We start from the raw sequence: 19,218 nt of genomic DNA on the forward strand, positions 1-19,218 counted from the left end.
AAGATTGAAATATGATATATGATTTAATTATATAATAATTAGAATTGTATTTTCTGTGTCACTATTGGACAGACACAACTTGAGGAAGAGGTTTTAATGCACAAATGGTCTCTTTTTATTGACTGGTTTGACTTCTTATACAACACTCCGAAATAATCCGAGTTTAACTCTGTCTCATCATGGATTTCTCTTTTTTCATTTTATCCAAACCCCAAAACCACAAAAATAAAAACACTACAGTTTATCTTTGTTTTCTTTTGTCCGAATCCTTGTTTGATCATAAATGTACCCGTATCTGTGTGCGCGTGTGTGTGTGTGTGGGTGAGTTTGAGCGTGTGCTCGGAGCGTGCATGCTTGCCGGCGTTGGGATTAGGAATCGATTAAGAGGCAAATGGACCGCGGGCAGCAGGGAGGAAGGGGAGGAAGAGGGGAGGAAGGGGAGTCCGGTCGGCTGTGGCGTGATTACAGTGTTCCTCCAGAGCAGGCCGGCCACCAGCTTGTTTGTTGGGGATTAGAGGGAGGAAAGAAATGAATCATATTTCTAAGTCCTGAGTGTATCTGTGTCTGTGTCTCTGTGCTTCCGAGTCCATATGCTGCTGAGGGGGGATTACAGGAGCACACCGTCTGCAGAGCACAGGAGGGGGTCCTTCCATGTATCTGCTCATCCGTCCATCCTGATGTACATCTATCTGTCCGTACGTCTAACTATCTGCTCTTGCTGACTTGAGCATCAGTTTCAACAAAACTTTGTAAACCCTGTTTCCCAGATGTGGGCCTTGTCTCCGGGTTCTTGGGCTAAATCCCGTCGCCGGACACTCGCTGTTACTTGGCAGGCAGAGGTGCCGCCACCGGCCAAGGCGAGTAGTGCGGACGGCGGTGTAGCAGTGATCGGTATTACTCTACGTATCGGTCTGAGCGGGCCGGACCCCGTCGTCCCTTTTAGACCTGCAGGACATCAGTTTACAGCCAAGACGTGACAAAATATAGTGACGCGACAAAAAAGCTGCAGTTATGACCACGATCCCAAAGAAAGATTACAGCAGCACCAGCTAACGCTGGCGTGCCACACATACATGCACTCAGTTGTTTGTGTGGTTTCTCACAACGGAAAGTTACAAAAAGCAACACATACAATGCAAAGGTTTTCTTTGTGGGAGAAAATAACGACGGAGGTGTCGTAACCACTAAACACAAGTTATGCGTCAAACAGCTCAATACAAAATGATTTTGTTGTATATTAATGAATCACTTCCACGACAACGCCACTGTGACGTTTTGACGTTTTCCATGCTCACTATCTAAATTAGCGTGTTAGCACTTGCTAATTAGCGCTGGACACATGGTGCAGATGCCCAAATGTCAACGTTGCTCACTTTTCAGGTAAAATAGTCAAAAATCTTAATGACCTGATGAGGGTGCCAGAGGGAAAATCAGCAGGGTGCATCCTCTGGGGAGACATACCAGTCTCACTGATCTCAATGTATTGCGTTTGGCTACAGGGAAACCAATCTGTGACGACTTCACTGTGAAAACCAAAGTTTAGGTTGAGGCGCCAAAACCACCATGTTAGGTTTTGTATTTGTGACTTTTCAAACTTTTTGGATATTAAAAACTGCGTCCCCCCCTCCCCCCATCCTCCCCTCCCCACAGAACACAATGACCGCAGAGTTTTAATGAAGTCGTTTAATGTCTCAGAAACATCATCCAGCATGGTAGTGGTGAGACTGTCCGAAACCGAGGAGACAAGTGAAATATACAAAATAATTCATGTCAGAAAAATAAGCAGAGAAGAGTATAGTAAATGCAAAAGAAAAAACAAAAGCACAATGATTAAGAAGCATAAACAGCATTGTGTCCTAATACTGCTACTTTAATTGGATAAACCCCTGAGTTTGAAAAAAAAAAAAAGATGAAGAAGAAAAAGAAGAAACCAGAAGAAATATAAACAGAGAAAATAAAACGTTGGCAGTTTTCTAGAAATTATGAAAAAGGGAGAATCTGTTGGGCGGAGCGCCTGCGTAGCAACTCGCTGCTGATACCAGACGTGATTGCATTTTCAAGTTTAATATTTACAAAAGAACAACAACAAAAAAGTATATTAGCAACGTCCATGTCAGCTGAAGACATAAAAATTAATGATGATAGTAATAATACTGATAATAATATCAACTTCAAAACAAATTACCACAATTTTTTACTTCAACGAATTCACAATTTTTTTTTTTTAAAGAAACATAATATTGTTAAAGTCTAATACAAAAAAATAAATCAAACGATACATCAAACACATACAGCGGTACCCCTCACGTGTTTACAGGTGGGAATCGAGAGAGGCACCAAAACTCTCTGTGCAAAGGAAGTCCTTTCTCTTTCTCTGAGTCCTCCTTGGGGGGGGGGATGGGGGAGGGGGGGGGGGGGTATGCAAGTATACAATGCGACCATTGTTGCACCGATTGTCCGGAAAGTTATCCTATTAAAACTAACAATGCACGAGCCGTTCTGCTAATGATTTCAACCATGCTCAAAGGCAACAGGTTTGTACTGCAGTCACTCCAGTGACCCCCCCCCCCCCCCCCCCCCCCCCCACCTCCCCCCACACACACACACTCCCCCTAAGACGTCCCCCACGCAGGCCGCAGAGGGTCGGCGATATCACACAAGGCTACTGGGAATCATCGGCTTCTGTCTGCTAAAGCGTCTCTCACATGTCGTTTAATCATCGGCCTCCCTCGAGATGATGTCACGTCCCGGTTGGTTTGAGTCCGTTTTTTGGGGCTCAAAGCTTTTTAAGTGAGAAGATACAAGTCAAGAAGGAAGAAATAATCATGGGCTCTGATTGGTTCGTGTGCTTTTAAAAGTCACATTTTAGTGGCTGATCTAAAACCTGTTGTGTGGAAGCTCTGCTGGTCCACGTGGAGGCCGCTGGAGCAGCTTCTGACCCCCAAACTACTGATTTGTCAATCAAAGGGATGCACCTTTGTTGTGCATGATCGCATCAGCGGTGCATTTAAATCACAACAACTTGAACGCCACCGAGCTACACAAGTAAAGCTGTTGTTCTTTTCTCTCTGATTAGATATTATTGTACAGATGTACGTAACTGTCATCTTTCCAAGACAAGCATCAGTTCACTTCCACACAGAATTTTTTTGTGAAACAGCATGAAGACCCAAGTGAAGCTCCAACTTCAGCTGATGAGTTCTTCAGCTGATACGATTGATCTCCTTCATCTACAAACACACCAATTTTTGCAATTCTGACCCCCTCACTGCCCCCCCCCCAACCACCCCAATCCTTCCCTCCACCACCTCCTACTTGTCATTTACAAGACCTGGAACTTCCAGGAGTTCTGGTCTTTGTAGTCCAGACAGTCAGTGGCATTGAAATTGAGCTTCCAGGCAGCTTGGTCCTTGTAGTCTAGACAGTCGACGGCTCCGAAGCCCAGCGAGGCGGCCGTGTAGCCCTGGGAGGAGAGCGAGGCAGGGGACTGGCTGAGGGGGCCCCCCATCGAGGAGGCCGTGATGGGGCTCAGGGCCCCTCCGGTGCCCGACAGCTGCGGGTGCATGGGGGACAGGTAGGAGCTGCAGTCCAGGCCCGTGAAGTAGGAGGAGGAGCCCCCGTAGCTCTGGCTGTAGGCCGGAGCCTGGGTGTAGGTCATGGGGTAGGCGGATGCACGCTGCATGCAGGGGGTGGTGGAGGCGGACAGGGGGTCCGGCAGCGGGGAGATGGAGGCCGGGCTCCAGATGGACACCGTGGCACTAGCAGCGCTGGAGCTTGGGTTGATGGCGGTGCCGGGAGGAGGGGGCGGAGGGCTGTAGGGTCCATTGACGGGGTTGGCATTGGCCTCGGAGTTGGCGTCCCGAGCGGGCGATGCCTTCTTTTTGGGGGGGCGTGGTTTGGACTGGCCCGTGCTCTGCTGCTGCTGCTGGCGGCACTTGGCTCGGCGGTTCTTGAACCAGACCTGGAGGAAGGAAGAGGTGCATCAGTTACACAATCGCCATCCCAATTAGATCCATGACACGTTTATGTCTTTTTCTCGATGAGTTACGGCGCGAATTAAGGCGCAATGCAAAAGTCAGACGGAGGATTCTTTGATAATTCGTTTCATGCTTGTGATTAAATGAGTTACCTGGACTCGGGACTCGGGCAGGTTGATCTTGAGGGCCACCTCCTCCCTCATGAAGATGTCTGGGTAGCGTGTTTTGGCAAACAGAGCTTCCAGGATGTCCAGCTGTGCGCGTGTGAAGGTGGTGCGCTCCCGACGCTGTTTACGCGGAGTGTCTAAAAAGAGGAGAAGGGAAATAAATCACCACTATTATGTTTTTTATAATTACGATCAATGTTGTTTTTATAATTTTCCTAGCTTTGTTTTTTTATTTTATTATTTTTAACACAAAACGCATTTTGTGTGTTCTTTTATTTCATTTATTCAATACATAAATATATTTTAGCACCAGAATCTGATATAAATCAGGGTATAAAAATCCCTCAAATCATAATTTGGGTGGAATGTTTTATTAAGGACCGCCACAAAATTTTATCCCAACTATTTTGCTTGTGAATAAAATCAATTATTCTCTCAAATGGATAGATTAAACATTTTTTTAAATGCTGTAGAGTGTTTCGTTAGTATGGTTTCGACATTATCCTACTCAAAATGTGTTTTTAAAAATTGCGGTCGCTAAATTTCTTCGGACCTTTTTGGCCTCTTGTCACACATCGGAAAATGTTCAGCTATTATTTATTCATCAAGTCGATTTTTTTAAATGGTGTAATCTTAAGTGAGGCGGTTTGAATGGAACTACACAAACTGAAGAAACGAAAGTCACTAAGCAAGCATTCCGAATGAGAAAAGAATGGTTTCAACTCCAATCTGTGACAAGAAGGCCGAGCTTTGCATCCCGTATTTAAAGCTTTGTATCCCGCCTTCTGTCATCCGTGGCAAACATCGGCATCGTTTTATTCAAACTCTCTGAACGATGACAGATGCTGATCGGGAAACATAACCCATCCGAACAATATAATAAGTGTTCACTTATGGAGACAACAAGCCATCACAATGGCACAAAACAAAATACAATGGGCACCCTTTTGTAAATAGGTTACATGATAAGAGCAACAGATTGGAGTCTATTTCGGTGTTAAGTCGGTGTGAGAAGAGGCTGCGTTTCCATTCACACACGTTTCTTATTGTTTTTGACTCTATAATCCGCGCAATTTATAGGTCAAGTGAACACATGTTCCGATGACTGAAGAGTCGCGCGTGTATTCATGCTCATACAGGATAAACAGCGCAGATGCATTTTTAGATAACGAGCAAATAAGCAAAAATGTCTTTTTTTCAAGAACATTTTACGCAAACGGCAAAATCAATCATCTCAATAACTACATAAAAAAAAAACAATTAATAAAGTAGTTTTAAAATAAATTAAAACTACAATCAAGCACAGGTTTAAGTTACTTGAAATGAAAGTATAAGATACTTACTGGGGTATCCGACGGCGGAGTGGAGCAGATCCATGCCCGGGCCGGACAGCGTTAACCCGTTCACCGCGTAATGGGGTTGCTTAATGTACGACATCATGCCTCCTGCTGGCTTTAAAACACTCCCTCACTCCCTCACTCTCTCTCTCCTTCTCTCGGACCGGGGGCTGGGTCTCTTAGCTAGTCTCGAGGGGGTGTCTCTCTCTCTCTCTCTCTCTCTCTCTCTCTCTCTCTTTCTCTCTCTCTCTCTCTCTCTCACACACACACCCTCTCGCTACCTCCCTCCCTCTCTTTTTTTCTTAGGGTTCTTTGTCACTAAGTTGTTGTTTTATGTTTTCCTTGCTGGCCTTGACCTTCCTTTGTTCTCTGACAGAGCTGCTGAACCACACACCTGCACTTCTACCTGTAGATGTGACGGCGCTGCACCTTTACACCTGTGCGTAAAATATACTGGCTGTGTACTTCATGCCTCCTCTATCCACATTATAAACAAAACAACAACTCAAATCAAGCCAAACGATATTATGGCAAACGCCAAATTAAAAATGACACAGGCTACCTATACTTTTCATCAACAAAAAAAAACCCACTGCCGTGATGCAGATTCTTCATCCAAGTCGTGCGTAATTGCAGTGCGCACCGAAGTTGCCAAGTAAAAGGTACCCCAAAAAAAATCAGAAGTTCCACAACAGCCCGGACGCCTGGTTGCGGTCTGGCGGGTTTGCTGTAGAGCGGATCGGCCCCTTGGAGGCACCTGGTCCCTGAGGAGAGGATCTGGATCTGCACGAGGGACAAGTGAGGCGGGCAAGAAGAGGCTGGCTAATTAGAAGTAACTTCAAGTAGCCACCCAGAGCCCTCCTCTCTCTCTCTCTCTCTCTCTCTCTCTCTCTCTCTCTCTCTCTCCCTCTCCCTCTCCCTCTAGCGCGCTCATGTAGTCCGTCATCATGTGTTCATGCGGATCATGAGTTTATTTGATTTGCCTATTTTAAAATTCGTTAAAACGTCGGGAACGTGACGCGGCAAGTGACACCTGTTGGTGAAGTCAATTAGGAGGTTTAAGATGTATTTCAATAAACTATAAATTCCCTTTAAAGGGGAAATTAAGAGAGGTGTTTGTTCTGGTTCATTGGCAAGTTTATGGTGAATCTACGCTGGTGAAATAACCCAAAAGAGACCGTATTGATGTTTATGGAGTCTGCTCCAGGTGGACTTTTTTTACGAACCATTTTCATTATAAGTAATTAGACGTGTGGAGGCAGAGAGCGACCCAAAGGCGGAGAAGGGGGTACGGGCCGGATTAGATGCCGCACAAAGACCACGTTGTTCTGCTTTTTAAATCCCCTTCTGATCCCCAACATGCTCCCTCCGGCCCATTCATTCGTTCATTCACTATATACAGTCAATAATAATAATAATAATCTTAATGCTCTGCCTTGTATCATGTGGGAATGGTTGATTTACATAACGGTTTTTTTTAATGAATTCACATGTTTGATGAAAAACTTCTGGTGGAAGTGTTTCATATTTCAAATAACACGTTAAACAATTGATTTGATTGATTCTTTAGTCATTTACATATTCTGATTTCGTTACATCCCTAAATAATGGCCCCGGACGCCTGGTGTGCTTCCGCTGTCCGGGGACGCGTCTCCTCTCCGTGCTCGTCCGTCCTGTGCCGTCCTGCGCTCACAGACAATTTCACAGTGTCCAAAGCCGATTCTCTGCGCTTGTTAATTGAATCGGATTTCTTATAGTTTAAATTCCACACACACACGCGCTCACACACACACAGACACACACACACACACACACACACACACACACACAGACCCACGTAGTACAGCCCAAACTGTATAAGGGGTTTATCCAGCTCTGTAAAGCCAAAGCGGAGATATAAAGACACACACAGAGCGACAGAGAGACTTTACCGGCGTGTTTCAACGTTTCTAAATCGCGAATAAAATGTGTCTTCGCTTGCTGAGGTGAGTGTGTGTGTGTGTGTGTGTGTGTGTGTGTGTGTGTGTGTGTGTGTGTGTGTGTGTGTGTGTGTGTGTGTGAGAGAGAGAGTGTGTTTGTGCGTGTGGCGTCTGGATAACCTCCGTCTCCCGTGGACGCCTCGCCTGCTCACATCCAGGTACGTGTTTGTTTGTTCGTTTGTTTGTCTGTTTGTTTGATTTTGTTTGCTTGTTTGGAGCAGCTTGAGCCGCCCACTCGAGCTAACTGTGGGGAGTCCGAGGACAAGAATGTCTGCAGACCTCCAATTGACAGAAAGAGAGAGAGAGAGAGAGAGAGAGATAGGGGGGGAGAGAGAGAGAGAAAGAGAGAGAGAGAGGCTCGAGCGCGCGACGCAGCGCCCACAGTCGTGCACGAGCAGACTTCGTGCACCTGCCTCGCGCAGACTGATGCATTTTAAATCGTCGCCTTTTGACTAAATCTATTCTGCATATTGAAACCTCGTTTTCATGCACTTTAAATGTTCTGAGGCCACGAAACGATTCGACTAATCAAATGCGCTGATTTGAACGTGTAGCTGTGGATCATTTAGCTTCATTTAATATCCGTCTTCCAGAATAATAATAATAGAAACACAACACAAACACACTGCAGTATTTATCCCAATGCGTTGACGAGAAATAACGCAGGACAGATCTTATTGATTGTGCTTTAACCAAAGCGTTTGTGCACCAATTAAAAAAGGAAATCCACGGCTCTGAAACTTGAAATATATTGTTTCATAGTAAAATAGTTTGATTTTCAAAAGTGAATATATGCTGCTTTTCAATAACTTGAAGTTATTGAACTTGAACTTGAATAACAAGTTTCTTGTTCTTCATTAACGTGATTCCTAGATTTAAGGCCCGCTGTACACTTAACTAAGTTACTTGAACCTTTAATTTCCCTTTGCAATGATCCCAATGACGGATACATTCTGAGTTCAATGATTTGTTTCATCCTTAATTTATATCAAATTGCCAAAAATGCAACCTACAACTCCGCCTTCGTAGTTTTTCATGAAACAGAAATGTATCAATTTATTTATGAAACAGTTTAACAGCATTGCTTTCCATTTTAGAAATGATTTCCACTCGTTTCTTTTTGTTTAGTCATAAAAGCTTAATGTTTAGCTTATAAGTACTTTATATTATTTCCCTTATGCATGAATGTGTTTGATTGTTGCATGACATGTGAGGCGGAAGATGGACGCACTAGGACCCGGGAGCTGACACAAATTAAGGGCAACCAGCACATAAGAGGCTTAGTCCATCTAATCTATACTCCCACACACACACACGCACAACACACACACACACACACACACACACACACACACACACAACACACACACACACACACACACACACACACACACACACTCACAGTATTTCATAAATATCCCATTTTGAAACAAGCACGCACGTCCCAAAGGCAAACCCAGCCATTGTTTTTTCATTAAGTTTTCATTTTCTCCAAACTCTTTTGTTTTCCCTTGTTGACCTCAACTTATTCCCTCGTTTGTTGGAGAACATCGGCCCATATGCTCCGCTCCTCTTCATCGGCGGGCGCTTATATCAGCAAGAGGCCGAGAGCAGAGCCCATTTGTTCCACAAACTTAAAGCGGGGAAGAGGAAACAAAACCCAGTGACCAACCCTCCCCAGACTCTTCCTAATGTCTCATCAGCTTGTTTTCCTTTCAAAACCAGCTGAGTGGCTTTGAATTGAAGCAGAGACGAAGTCTGACTCATTGGTTGATGAAGCCATGTGGGCCCTTTTTCGTTGGGCCTAAATTTAATTGCATGGAAAAGAGAGTGATGAAAGAATTCCCAGAATCCTCCTCGGTGGTAAACCGACCTTTGCGATGTGAAACCTCTAATCATTTGAGGACCACTATGGAATGATTGTGACACAACATAAACCAAGCCGCAGTACCCAAATCTGCACGCGCGCGCACACACACACACACACACACACACACACACACACACACGCACACACATACATTAACACGTTTCCAGCTGTTAAGTACCTCTGACATCACGTTATTCGATACAGAAGTAAACACACACACAGTGTTTCTGTCCGCGCGTGCACACTGCGTGCCAACGGTGTTTTGTGTGTCCGTGTGACAGCTACCCACACACGCGCACACGCGCAGAGTTCAGCCGATTTATCATAATATGCTTTATCTGAAAAGTAAGTATCTTACCTCGGGATAAAGGGAGGAAAGAGGGGTTTGTGGCCAGATTGACAGAGGAAGGCTGGACGGACAGAACCGAGCGCGGCACCGGGAGCGGCTCCTCGGCCTCGGATCGATCGCTATTGATAAGGTAACGGAGGAGCGTTGAGGGGAGGGGGCGGGGGAAGGAGCGCCGCTGACAGAGGCGTCTGTGTGTGTTTGTGCGTGTGCGTGTGTGCGTGTGTGTGCGAGGGACCTGCAGCGGGGACGCGCTGTCACTGTGTTGGAAGTTGAGGACGGGATGGAAGGAAGGGGACAAGATGCGGAGTGGGACGATAAAACAGAGAAAAGTGGAAGAAGTGAGGGGGAGAGAGGCAGATGGGAACGTGTGTGTGTGGGGGGGGGGGGGGGGGGGGGGGGGGGGATGGGAGGGGCATTGGGGCAGAGTTTTAAAAAGGTCTCTCTCTTGGAGTTTTGTCTCCATTTGTTAGATTGACTTATTGCATATTTTACAACAGAGATCGGGGCGATTCTGTTTAAAATGATTGTGCTATTACCACTGTGGTCTGTGCTCATAGCGTGTGTGTGTGTGTGTGTGTGCGTGCGTGTGTGCGTGCGTGCGTGCATCAAGGTCAGAGTCATTAATGTGATGTGAGGATTACTTTGGGTCCACCATGTGTCCCTCTGCACTGAGAACTCCTCTTCAATCTGACACAAAGAGATGAAGGTCCCACACAGGTTACCTTAGAACGCCCTGCTGTCAGTGGCACTACATGCCATCACTGCTTGCACGTGTGTGTGTGTGTGTGTGTGTGTGTGTGTGTGTGTGTGTGTGTGTGTGTGTGCAGGAGCATGCGTGTGTGTCTCTGTGTGTGTGTGTGTGTGTCGGCCAGAGATAAACTGTCGTCGTTTATATGATGAACAAATAATTGTCCCAGCAATATGCATAGATATTCATACTGGTTTAGTTTAGTTTAGTTACACACATGGTTCATTTTGCATTAACAGTGAATACAGAACGGAAATACTGCATGTTTATAATTTGCAGGAGTAAACATTTGACATGCACACATTACAGAGATTTGCACAAATTACTTGTTATGCTTTTTCTCCCTGTTTTCCCAGTGAGTCGTGAATTGAGAATTAAACAGTAAAGTAAATGTTCGTTAAGTTGAAACAATTTTCCTCATTTTCTATTTCCCATTGACGCTCTAAAGACATAATTTAGTGTGAACAAAGCTCTCAAACACGTTTCACTCAATGCATCTTTTAAATTACACACTCCCAGCTTCTGTCAAGACTCCCGGTTCTCGTCAGGAACAACCGACTTAGAACGACCAGCAAACCGGTCGCGTCAGTCAAACCCCCCGAGGTCCTCGGCTGTAGAAGAAGGTGTAGAATGGAAAAGCTGGTGGCCAGCGTGGATGACGGAGATGACGGAGACTCAGATGAGATGTTTCTCACTCCACGGGCGGCCTCGCGTCGTGTCAGTGCCCGTCTGGCCTCGGCATCTCGATCAGTTTCACAGACGGGGACCCCCCACCTCCAACCCCCCCCCCCCCCCCGCTGAGTGGATGTGTGTGTCCTGCTGTCTTCTGAGCAGACAGACCTCTAATCCACTGCAGACAGCAGCAGGTGGTGTGTGTGTGTGTGTGTGTGTGTGTGTGTGTGTGCGTGCGTTTCTGTGTGTGTTCACTGTCATCATTTAGCCCCCTCCTGGACCCCTGTCTGGGGTTTAAGCAAGTTAACACCTGTTCACGCCTTCATACTCATACACTTGTAATTAAGATGTATGTGCAATGTTTTATTATAACTCATAGAGCATCTTTTGTTTCTCGCATCACTTATTTATTTCAAATCAAACGTATAGCAGCAGTGAGTTTGTATTCCTCGAGGGAACCTTTCTGTAAAGTCAAATAATTGTTATTGGTTAATTAATACTTCTATATTGTTAGAATTCATAAGAAAATATAAAAATATTTTATGAGTCAATTCAAAACCACTGATTTCAAACCAAATAAATACATTAATACAGTTCAAATATAAAAATGGAAAGGGGTTTGTTAAATAATGAAAAGGTCAATTTATTTTATTCAGCGTCCAGGCAGGCAGGTGGACACGGTGCAGCGCGCACACACACACACACACACAAAGTGACACACACACACACACACACAAGTGACACACTTTGAACTTTTTAAAACAAAGCTCTACGTGCATCAATGTGTGGCTTCACATGCGCTGCTTTGTAAAATATTTTGTGTGTGTGTGTGCGCGTATGGCGTGGTGCAGTTGCCCCCCCAGACACACATCCAAAACCCACCGCCCCCCCAACCAACCAACCAAGCCACCCACCACCACCCGCCCCCACCTGCACCCCCATCTCCCATATGGCAGTAGACAGTAGTAATCATGGAAGTGGAGCAACAGGCCCTGAGCCTCACTAATCCTCCGCCACACTCCGACACGTGCCACACTGATGCATATCCTACACACACACACACACATACAGACACACACGCACGGTTGATGAAGACACTATGCATGCACACATTTATGCACGTGAAAAGCACAAATAGACGGAATAGAACATGAATCCCTTTTTGTTTGCATGGCTATGCGGAGGAGGCCAGGTGGGCCGCTGCCCGAACAGACCCGGGATTAACTTGCATCATGAGGAGCCCTGTGTCAAACGCACGCACATCTTGTGACTTGCAGACACTATTTGGCATAATCCTCCTTCTCTCAGTCTATTACGTCCCTGTCAGGTTGTTTTAAATGCACGCCGTTTTTAAAAAGTGCTTCTTTTTTCCGTGCAGCCGTGGCGTGCACGTTGGTGTGAAACCCACAACAAGTGCTTTTTGGAACGGCCAAAAAAAGCACCTTGCACACACGCGCTCGCTGCAACACGTAACACACACACACACAAAACCTTTTAACCGTGACGCACAAGGGGAAGGGGCCACAATGGCTCCCTTATTGTTAATTGGCCGTTTAATCCCGAGGAATGCGTCTGATTAGTCCTCGCCGGTGGGTCAGGATCTTGCTCAACACTCTCCTCCACAATGGACGGGCTGTAACAGAGATCTGGGAGAGCGGGCGCGCACACACACACACACACACACACACACACGGACAAAGGTGCACACAAAGCACCAAGCGTCGGTACGTGTGTGTGTGCAGCCATCCGGGGTCACGGTGGCCTCGCGTACCCTCTGCGTTGACACACACAAAGTGACCACACGTATGCAGCAGCGCGGGAGGGATCCGCTGCGGAGGAAACAGCGGTCAGATGGAGCTGCTCGAGGGGAGACTGAAACGGGGTCCCCGCTCTTACGTTCAGCTGCATTTCCTTTATCCGCAATTTCTTTTAACGCAAGGCCCAAAAACTAACACCCGGGGAGAGGAAACATCTGAGAGCCATCTGAAAAAGAAAAGAAAAGCACGCGTTAAGGACGTCTACGCGACCACACTCTCAATATGCTGCCAATATGCTGGTATTTTCTGAGTATTTCACTATACAGTGCGAACCTGAAGGAGAGATTTAATTTTACTCGACTCGACCCACAATGTTCAGACCTTTTCGCAGTGAAGATTCACATGAAAGTTCTCAAAAGGAAGTTTTGATCTGCTTTGCCGGCCGTTAACGGAATCGATCCAGCGTTGTCCATCCGAGGTCTTCACTGACTGGGCCCTGATGTTTCTTTTGGGATTCAGGAGGGTGGGGGGGGTTGCATAGTGCATGCTGCATGCTGCAGTAGTCTGTGTGCACCCCAGAGTCCATTGTACCTAAAGACACCAAAGGGAACTAGAAATAATGCAGCATTTTTATACGTTTCTGGTGAATGATGGACAGAAGAAACGTACAGAGAGCGAAAGGGATGATGGGACTTCAAACCGCTCGCAGGTAGAAAGGTCAGGGGTGACGTGGCTCAATGTGCGCGTGCGCATGTATGTGCTTGTGGGCCTGTGTGTGTGTGAGTGTGTGTGTGTGTTCTGTCGGCGGCCCAGGCGGGCTGCATCACTGCTGACACACTGCTGCTGGCAAATCCAGCTTAGTGTGTCTAAAACAGGCCCACGAAATCTGCCGCGGCCCCTAATGCTAGCGCCGCTGTCACCCTCAATCACTCACACACACCTAATCCGCACGCCGTGACCCAGCACACACACACACACACAGAACCTGGCTACCCGATGCCGCGGGCCCATTCAGCGGGGCAGGCGGACCCGGTACCAGGCGACACCAGCCACAGGGTCAGCATTTTTGTTATCAGGGGAGGGAGGAAAGGGGGTGATGCAGGGGGAGGAAGTAGGATGAGGATGAGAAGGAGGAGGAGGAGGTGGTGCTGGTCGAGGTGAAGCGAGAGCAGGTGGAGCCGCAGGAAAAGGAAAAGTTTGTGACAATTTTTCGGAAGCTGTGCAAACAGACAGTTAGCAAGTGTTAGCGATTAGCTGCTGGACGATATAGTGGAGAATGAAGCGACAGCACCAAAAGCTTTTGAGACCGAAAACTGAGCAAAAAGGTCCCAACGTTTAGTAAATTGAGACTGACTGCGTTGAACCTGAGATTGTGTGGAGACAGAATACGTATGCCGACACAAAAGTTTGTTAATTGTAATTTTTATTTTCCCAGGCAAAGGCCGGCGCGACCCATTAAAAAACGGTGGTCGCGACCCACCAGTTGAGAATCACTGATTTAAACTATTTACACATGTAGGACGCCCCCTCCCCAACATGCACTTGATGACACGGCGCAGTGATTGCTGCAGCTTACATGCAGCTTACATGACACAACTCTGAACCGTCTGCTTCTCGCTCTTCCGTGTTCCTTTTTTCTGCTCTTATTGCACAGACGATGCTAACGGGGATTCTCTTTTTTTCTCTGTTGTGGTTTTTCTTGCAGGTCATCGTGTGGACGCGTCGCCAGACATGAGGACGAAGAGACAAACATGAGATGTGAATCCGGAACACTAAATCTCTCTTTCATGGTGTTCCAAAGGCCTTTTCACCAAAACGCCTTTGTCTCCGCGTGTATAAGTGCACATAATTGATTCACATCAATGTGTCTCTCACGGGCGTTGACACAAGAAAGGCCCAGTGAGTTAAAAGTGGACACAGAATTAAGCAAAGAGGCCTATCAATGCAACTTTAAGGAGACTAGCGGCGCGCTTTGCTGCTCAGCAACACAAGCCTCTCAGCATAAGTCCTAATTGTGTCTGCCAACAAAGTGAGCATCCACTGTTCAACGGAGCGGTGATCTTTGATGATGATCCTACGGCTTTGTTCCTTCTCTTGAAAATGAGGATCATTCTGTGATTTGGACGCCACACCTGCAGAACTGCCCCATGCCTACGTGGGTGTTATCTCACTCAGATAAGAAGTGTGCAGGAAGCCGAAATTAAGCACTAAATCCTTGTCAGATCCAAATGTCAGATTTACCTCCCCTGTCACAAATGCATAGAGAAGTTATTTGAGAACTGTCATTCAAATAATCCCTTGCAGGTAAGTGAGAATGAAATAAGGTTTCGTTGGTGGTAAATGTAGAAATATAGTGTAACAATGTTATGTCATTGTGTAAAAAAAGGCTTTCTTTTTTATCTGTCAGATCAAATTCTGTAAATCCAAAGCTTTTTTACCCCTTTAATGTGTCACCTTCTCCTTGTAATAAAGCAAAATAAATTTATTATCTGCATCGACAGTTTTGTGTGAATATGCGTACAACCAGAAATGCTTTTGCATCCGCATTGCAAGTGACATTTGGTAATTGAGCAGGACGCTGATCCGCATCCACAGATTCAGGTGGGTCACTGAAACAAACACACACACACACGTAACATCCGACACACGACAACCCCGAAGACTTAGACGTGTAGCTGTTTGCAAGTCAAAATAGGTTTTCCCCAAATAGAAAAGTACACGCAGAACTAAACCGAATTGTTCTTAAATGAGTCAAGGCGCTGCAGCAGACGCGACGCTGCCATCTACAGGTGGCGTGAGGCACCTCAGCATCATCTGCGGATGGAAGAATGGATGCAGTGAAAGCTTTTCCGCGACATCTAAATCATGAAACTATGCGACAATTGTACCATTGATATCGTTTCCGCTAGAATAAGTGGACACATCTGCTTCTGTGATGCTCATCTCACTTCGTACCAGTGTTGGGTTGTATTTATCCCTGAGAGATCACGCTGCTCTGCTCGGCCCCCCGTCGACTCGCTTTTTTTTAGATTCACAACGTAGTTTTAGGGAATAAACTGTGGATTGAGACCCGTCTTCAGATGAATGGACCGACCTTCTACCGGCCTCAAGGCAGCAAAGTCCCCCCACTGACGCCCCCTGCTGTTCAACGAGGGGACTTTTGTTTCACCGGGATATTCATCAAGCCGTGGGAAATAAAGCCTATTTTGGTGCTACAGTTTTACAACTACTCACTATATTGTATTTAAACCAGAACAGGAGAGTGCTTCTTTTCAGTTCTATTTCATTATAACTTTGGTTTTAAAGGGGCTGACAATGACTCTGATGGATGTTTTTATTGCAAGTGGGGAGATTGACAAGGCTGCCGTAAGAAAACGTACAGTAAATAAGCTGTATGACAAATATTCTGTACACATTCAAATAACAGCAGGTAATAAATCGGATCCACAAATCTTCGTATTTCAAACGATACGATGCTGAGTATATTTGGGTAGAATGTGTTGCTTGTGTTGTCTACGAAACATGGTTGTGAGCGCTAAAATTGAAACATTGCTTTATTATTTCTGTATATTGGGGTTTTGAAAAGGCACAATTGGAAAAAATTGGCTTCTAATTGCCCAAACTGATAAGGTATATTAAAATCTGAGTTTCTTCTCCGAGTGTGCATGATTAATCTCCCTGGATCCACCGCTGTGTACGGATGTCTTTAGCACGTTGCTGCTAAAATGGCCTAAACGAAGCAATGGAAGGCGTTGATGAACCTGGGTCAGAGGTTCACTCCCTTTCTGCGATGGCGATCAGATGGGCTTCAATCTCTGCCTCCGACAGCATCCTGCATGGAGTGAGGGGAGAAAACATAAAGATTGTAACAACACCCTTGTGGACTAAAACAGCGATTAAGGACTCAGCGCTGAAAGATGCAAAGCGGATACTAAAAAACAAAAAGAAAAGGAATTGTCTGCATTTTATTAACACTAAAAGATATTGGAATCTACTTGTTTTTCCAGTAACGCCGGCCATCATCACTAGAGGGAAAGCCATCACACACCCCTGAATATTCGATAGAATAATTCGTTATTCTACTCTCAAAGGGCCAGCGTGCAGGACTCGGTGGCCCACACGTGGATGCTGCTAACGAGAGGCAGCGACCGGTTTGTCTCTTCTGGGCTACACAAGAAACGTGGCGGCTCATTCCGAGATCAAAAAGATCAAATCAGCTGATTGTACACTCAACAAAACGTTTCATTCAATTACTTTCAGCAGACCCCCTTAAAAGATGAACGCTGAATCTTTAAATGATTACACGGCACGTCTCAGTGAAGTCACCTGAACTTTGGTTTCTCCTTGGTGACCACGCCGATCTCCAGCTCGCTGGCCTTAAAGTCCAGGGACAGGACCGAGGAGAGACACGTTATCGCCATCTGGGGAAAAGTCAGGCGGAAGAGTCAGGCGAGCGCGCTGGAACGCATCGGACCCTTTGGGAACGCTCCGCTTGCCCGGGTCTCCCCTCTACCTGCACGGCCCTGTCGGGGGTCAGCTCGGGCTTCTTCTTCAGCTTCTTCTCCAGGTAGCTGTTGGCCTCCGCCTGTTTGGCCCCGACCGCCGTGGCTCTGAAGCCGCAGTAGTAGCCCGCCGGGTCGCACTTAAACAGGACGGGACCCTTCTGGGGGTCCACGGCCACCATGATCATACCTGCAGGAAGCAGAAGGTTAGAAAGGTTGACGCCATCATCAGATCACGAGACCGTTCAGACACTTAGAACTCACAGCAGCCGAGAGGCCTCATTTCGGCGTTCTGTGTGTAGACCTGGGAGATCTCCGCCAACCGGCGACACAACATGTCCGCCATGATGTCATAACCAAACTTATATTTCCATTCTCCGGCTTCAGCTCGCGCCCGGTGAACCTGGGAGCGACTGTCCCCTGCAGAAAACAGAAGAAGGTCGGCAATCTGTGTCACCGCCTGTATACATCATGAAGACGTCCTCCAGACACAGTCACAGTGGACCACAGAGAACGCCGCCATGTCCGCCATGATGGTGTGGATACATACCGCCGTGCCCGGTCATCACGCAGCCAATGCGAGGGGTGAGTTTGAACATGTTGGTCACGGTGGACGAGTCCAGCAGCTTGTCCTGCAGTCGGGAGGAAAGGACGACTCTTGAAATGAAATGCTATTATGCCGACGTGTCTCCAGACGAGTGCCTGACGCTGCATCTATAACAAACGCGCGGAGTCGCTTGGTAACGTGAGAACCGGCGTTGTTTTTTTTTAAGCCAGCGTCCTGATCGTCAGCAGCAAGCTGGAGTCACGACGCTTCACACGAACTCAGATCATCATCCTGCAAGTGTGCGTGAGTGTGTGTGTGTGTGTGTGTGTGTGTGTGTGTGTGGTGTCTCACTTGTATTTTCTTTTGTGTGACCACCACGGCGCTGTCCGTCCCCCGGACCCCCACAGATGTCAGCCCACTCTGCGAGATGGCTTTGAAGGCGTATTCTGCTCGACGGCACATGTGACACACAGACATAATGACGCGTTTTCTTTTTTTAGGTGTTGATATCAGCAAAGAACTCCAAAAACAGCATCAGTGATTCGTGCATTTGAGGGAGGAAGCAGAATTTACTCTGTTAAATCCTGTTTAATTCAGCTTTAAAATGGCAGTATACCGAATACACATGACCATACCAATGGTGAAGCCCATGTTTATCTACTGCAGCTCGCTTATGAAGCCTTGAGTTCTATTTTGGAAGGTCGCGACCTTGCTTCTTGGGAGGGTGGACATCTGAACAAGTCAAACCGACCACTCAGGGATCTTAGCAGGCAACCAAAAGCGTGACGGTAACTTCCCAAGCACTTGCACTGTAAATGGAACCACGATGTAACGACCCGAAATGAGCACGTGAGTGGAATGTTTGAGGTTCCCGAGCCAACATCGAGAAGAAAGGCTCACCTCCGACCTAAGCCCAAACTACCCAGCTGGTACCCGCGGGCCGCGCCGAGCAGCGGGCGGGTGTCTCTCTTACCGACTTGGTAGAGGCGGCCCTCCGGGGAGAAGATGGTGATGTGTCGGTCGAAGCCTGGGCTCGAACCGCGGGACATTTTAACTTCCCGCCTCGTGAGCTCACGTGCGTTCACGTTTCTTTAAGTGGTCCCGAAGTTTCTCTTGGAGGGTCAGTTGAAAGGAAACAGCATGAGCAGCAGCAGCCGAAACACGCGCGAGAGGCCGAAAAAAAAATGGAGCCACTTCCCAAATAATATGACTTTTTACTTTCTCTTTCTGCTTATGGCGCAGGAAGGCGAGGGGAGGGGGGAGGGTGGGTGATACCGGCCTATTGGAAGGCAGCAATAAGGAAGTTAAGTGGC

General features: G+C 46.8%; 2 protein-coding genes and 2 long non-coding RNA genes across 4 annotated transcripts; 1 reads left to right on the forward strand and 3 right to left on the reverse strand.

Moving 5' to 3' along the window:
- Nucleotides 1–1,668: 1,668 nt before the first annotated feature.
- Nucleotides 1,669–6,365, reverse strand: LOC120823669 (homeobox protein otx5). Its single transcript, XM_040183848.2, has 3 exons — nucleotides 5,488–6,365; nucleotides 4,130–4,281; nucleotides 1,669–3,961 (listed from the first exon to the last, which is right to left on the reverse strand). The coding sequence occupies exons 1-3, from the start codon at nucleotides 5,582–5,584 to the stop codon at nucleotides 3,323–3,325; spliced, it is 888 nt and encodes a 295-aa protein (XP_040039782.1). The 5' UTR covers nucleotides 5,585–6,365; the 3' UTR covers nucleotides 1,669–3,322.
- A 960-nt stretch (nucleotides 6,366–7,325) lies between these two features.
- Nucleotides 7,326–16,691, forward strand: LOC144410620 (uncharacterized). The gene is made up of 2 exons (XR_013468481.1): nucleotides 7,326–7,618; nucleotides 14,562–16,691. It is a non-coding gene; the product is annotated as an uncharacterized LOC144410620 (long non-coding RNA).
- On the reverse strand, nucleotides 10,608–14,568 carry LOC144410631 (uncharacterized). Its single transcript, XR_013468482.1, has 2 exons — nucleotides 13,238–14,568; nucleotides 10,608–13,082 (listed from the first exon to the last, which is right to left on the reverse strand). It is a non-coding gene; the product is annotated as an uncharacterized LOC144410631 (long non-coding RNA).
- Nucleotides 16,177–19,186, reverse strand: LOC120823675 (proteasome subunit alpha type-6-like). Its single transcript, XM_040183862.2, has 7 exons — nucleotides 18,879–19,186; nucleotides 18,257–18,351; nucleotides 17,909–17,990; nucleotides 17,623–17,778; nucleotides 17,370–17,548; nucleotides 17,183–17,277; nucleotides 16,177–16,688 (listed from the first exon to the last, which is right to left on the reverse strand). The coding sequence occupies exons 1-7, from the start codon at nucleotides 18,952–18,954 to the stop codon at nucleotides 16,631–16,633; spliced, it is 741 nt and encodes a 246-aa protein (XP_040039796.1). The 5' UTR covers nucleotides 18,955–19,186; the 3' UTR covers nucleotides 16,177–16,630.
- Nucleotides 19,187–19,218: the final 32 nt, after the last annotated feature.

The sequence above is a fragment of the Gasterosteus aculeatus genome, chromosome 1, assembly GCF_964276395.1.
Source record: "Gasterosteus aculeatus chromosome 1, fGasAcu3.hap1.1, whole genome shotgun sequence".
Classification (NCBI taxonomy): domain Eukaryota; kingdom Metazoa; phylum Chordata; class Actinopteri; order Perciformes; family Gasterosteidae; genus Gasterosteus; species Gasterosteus aculeatus.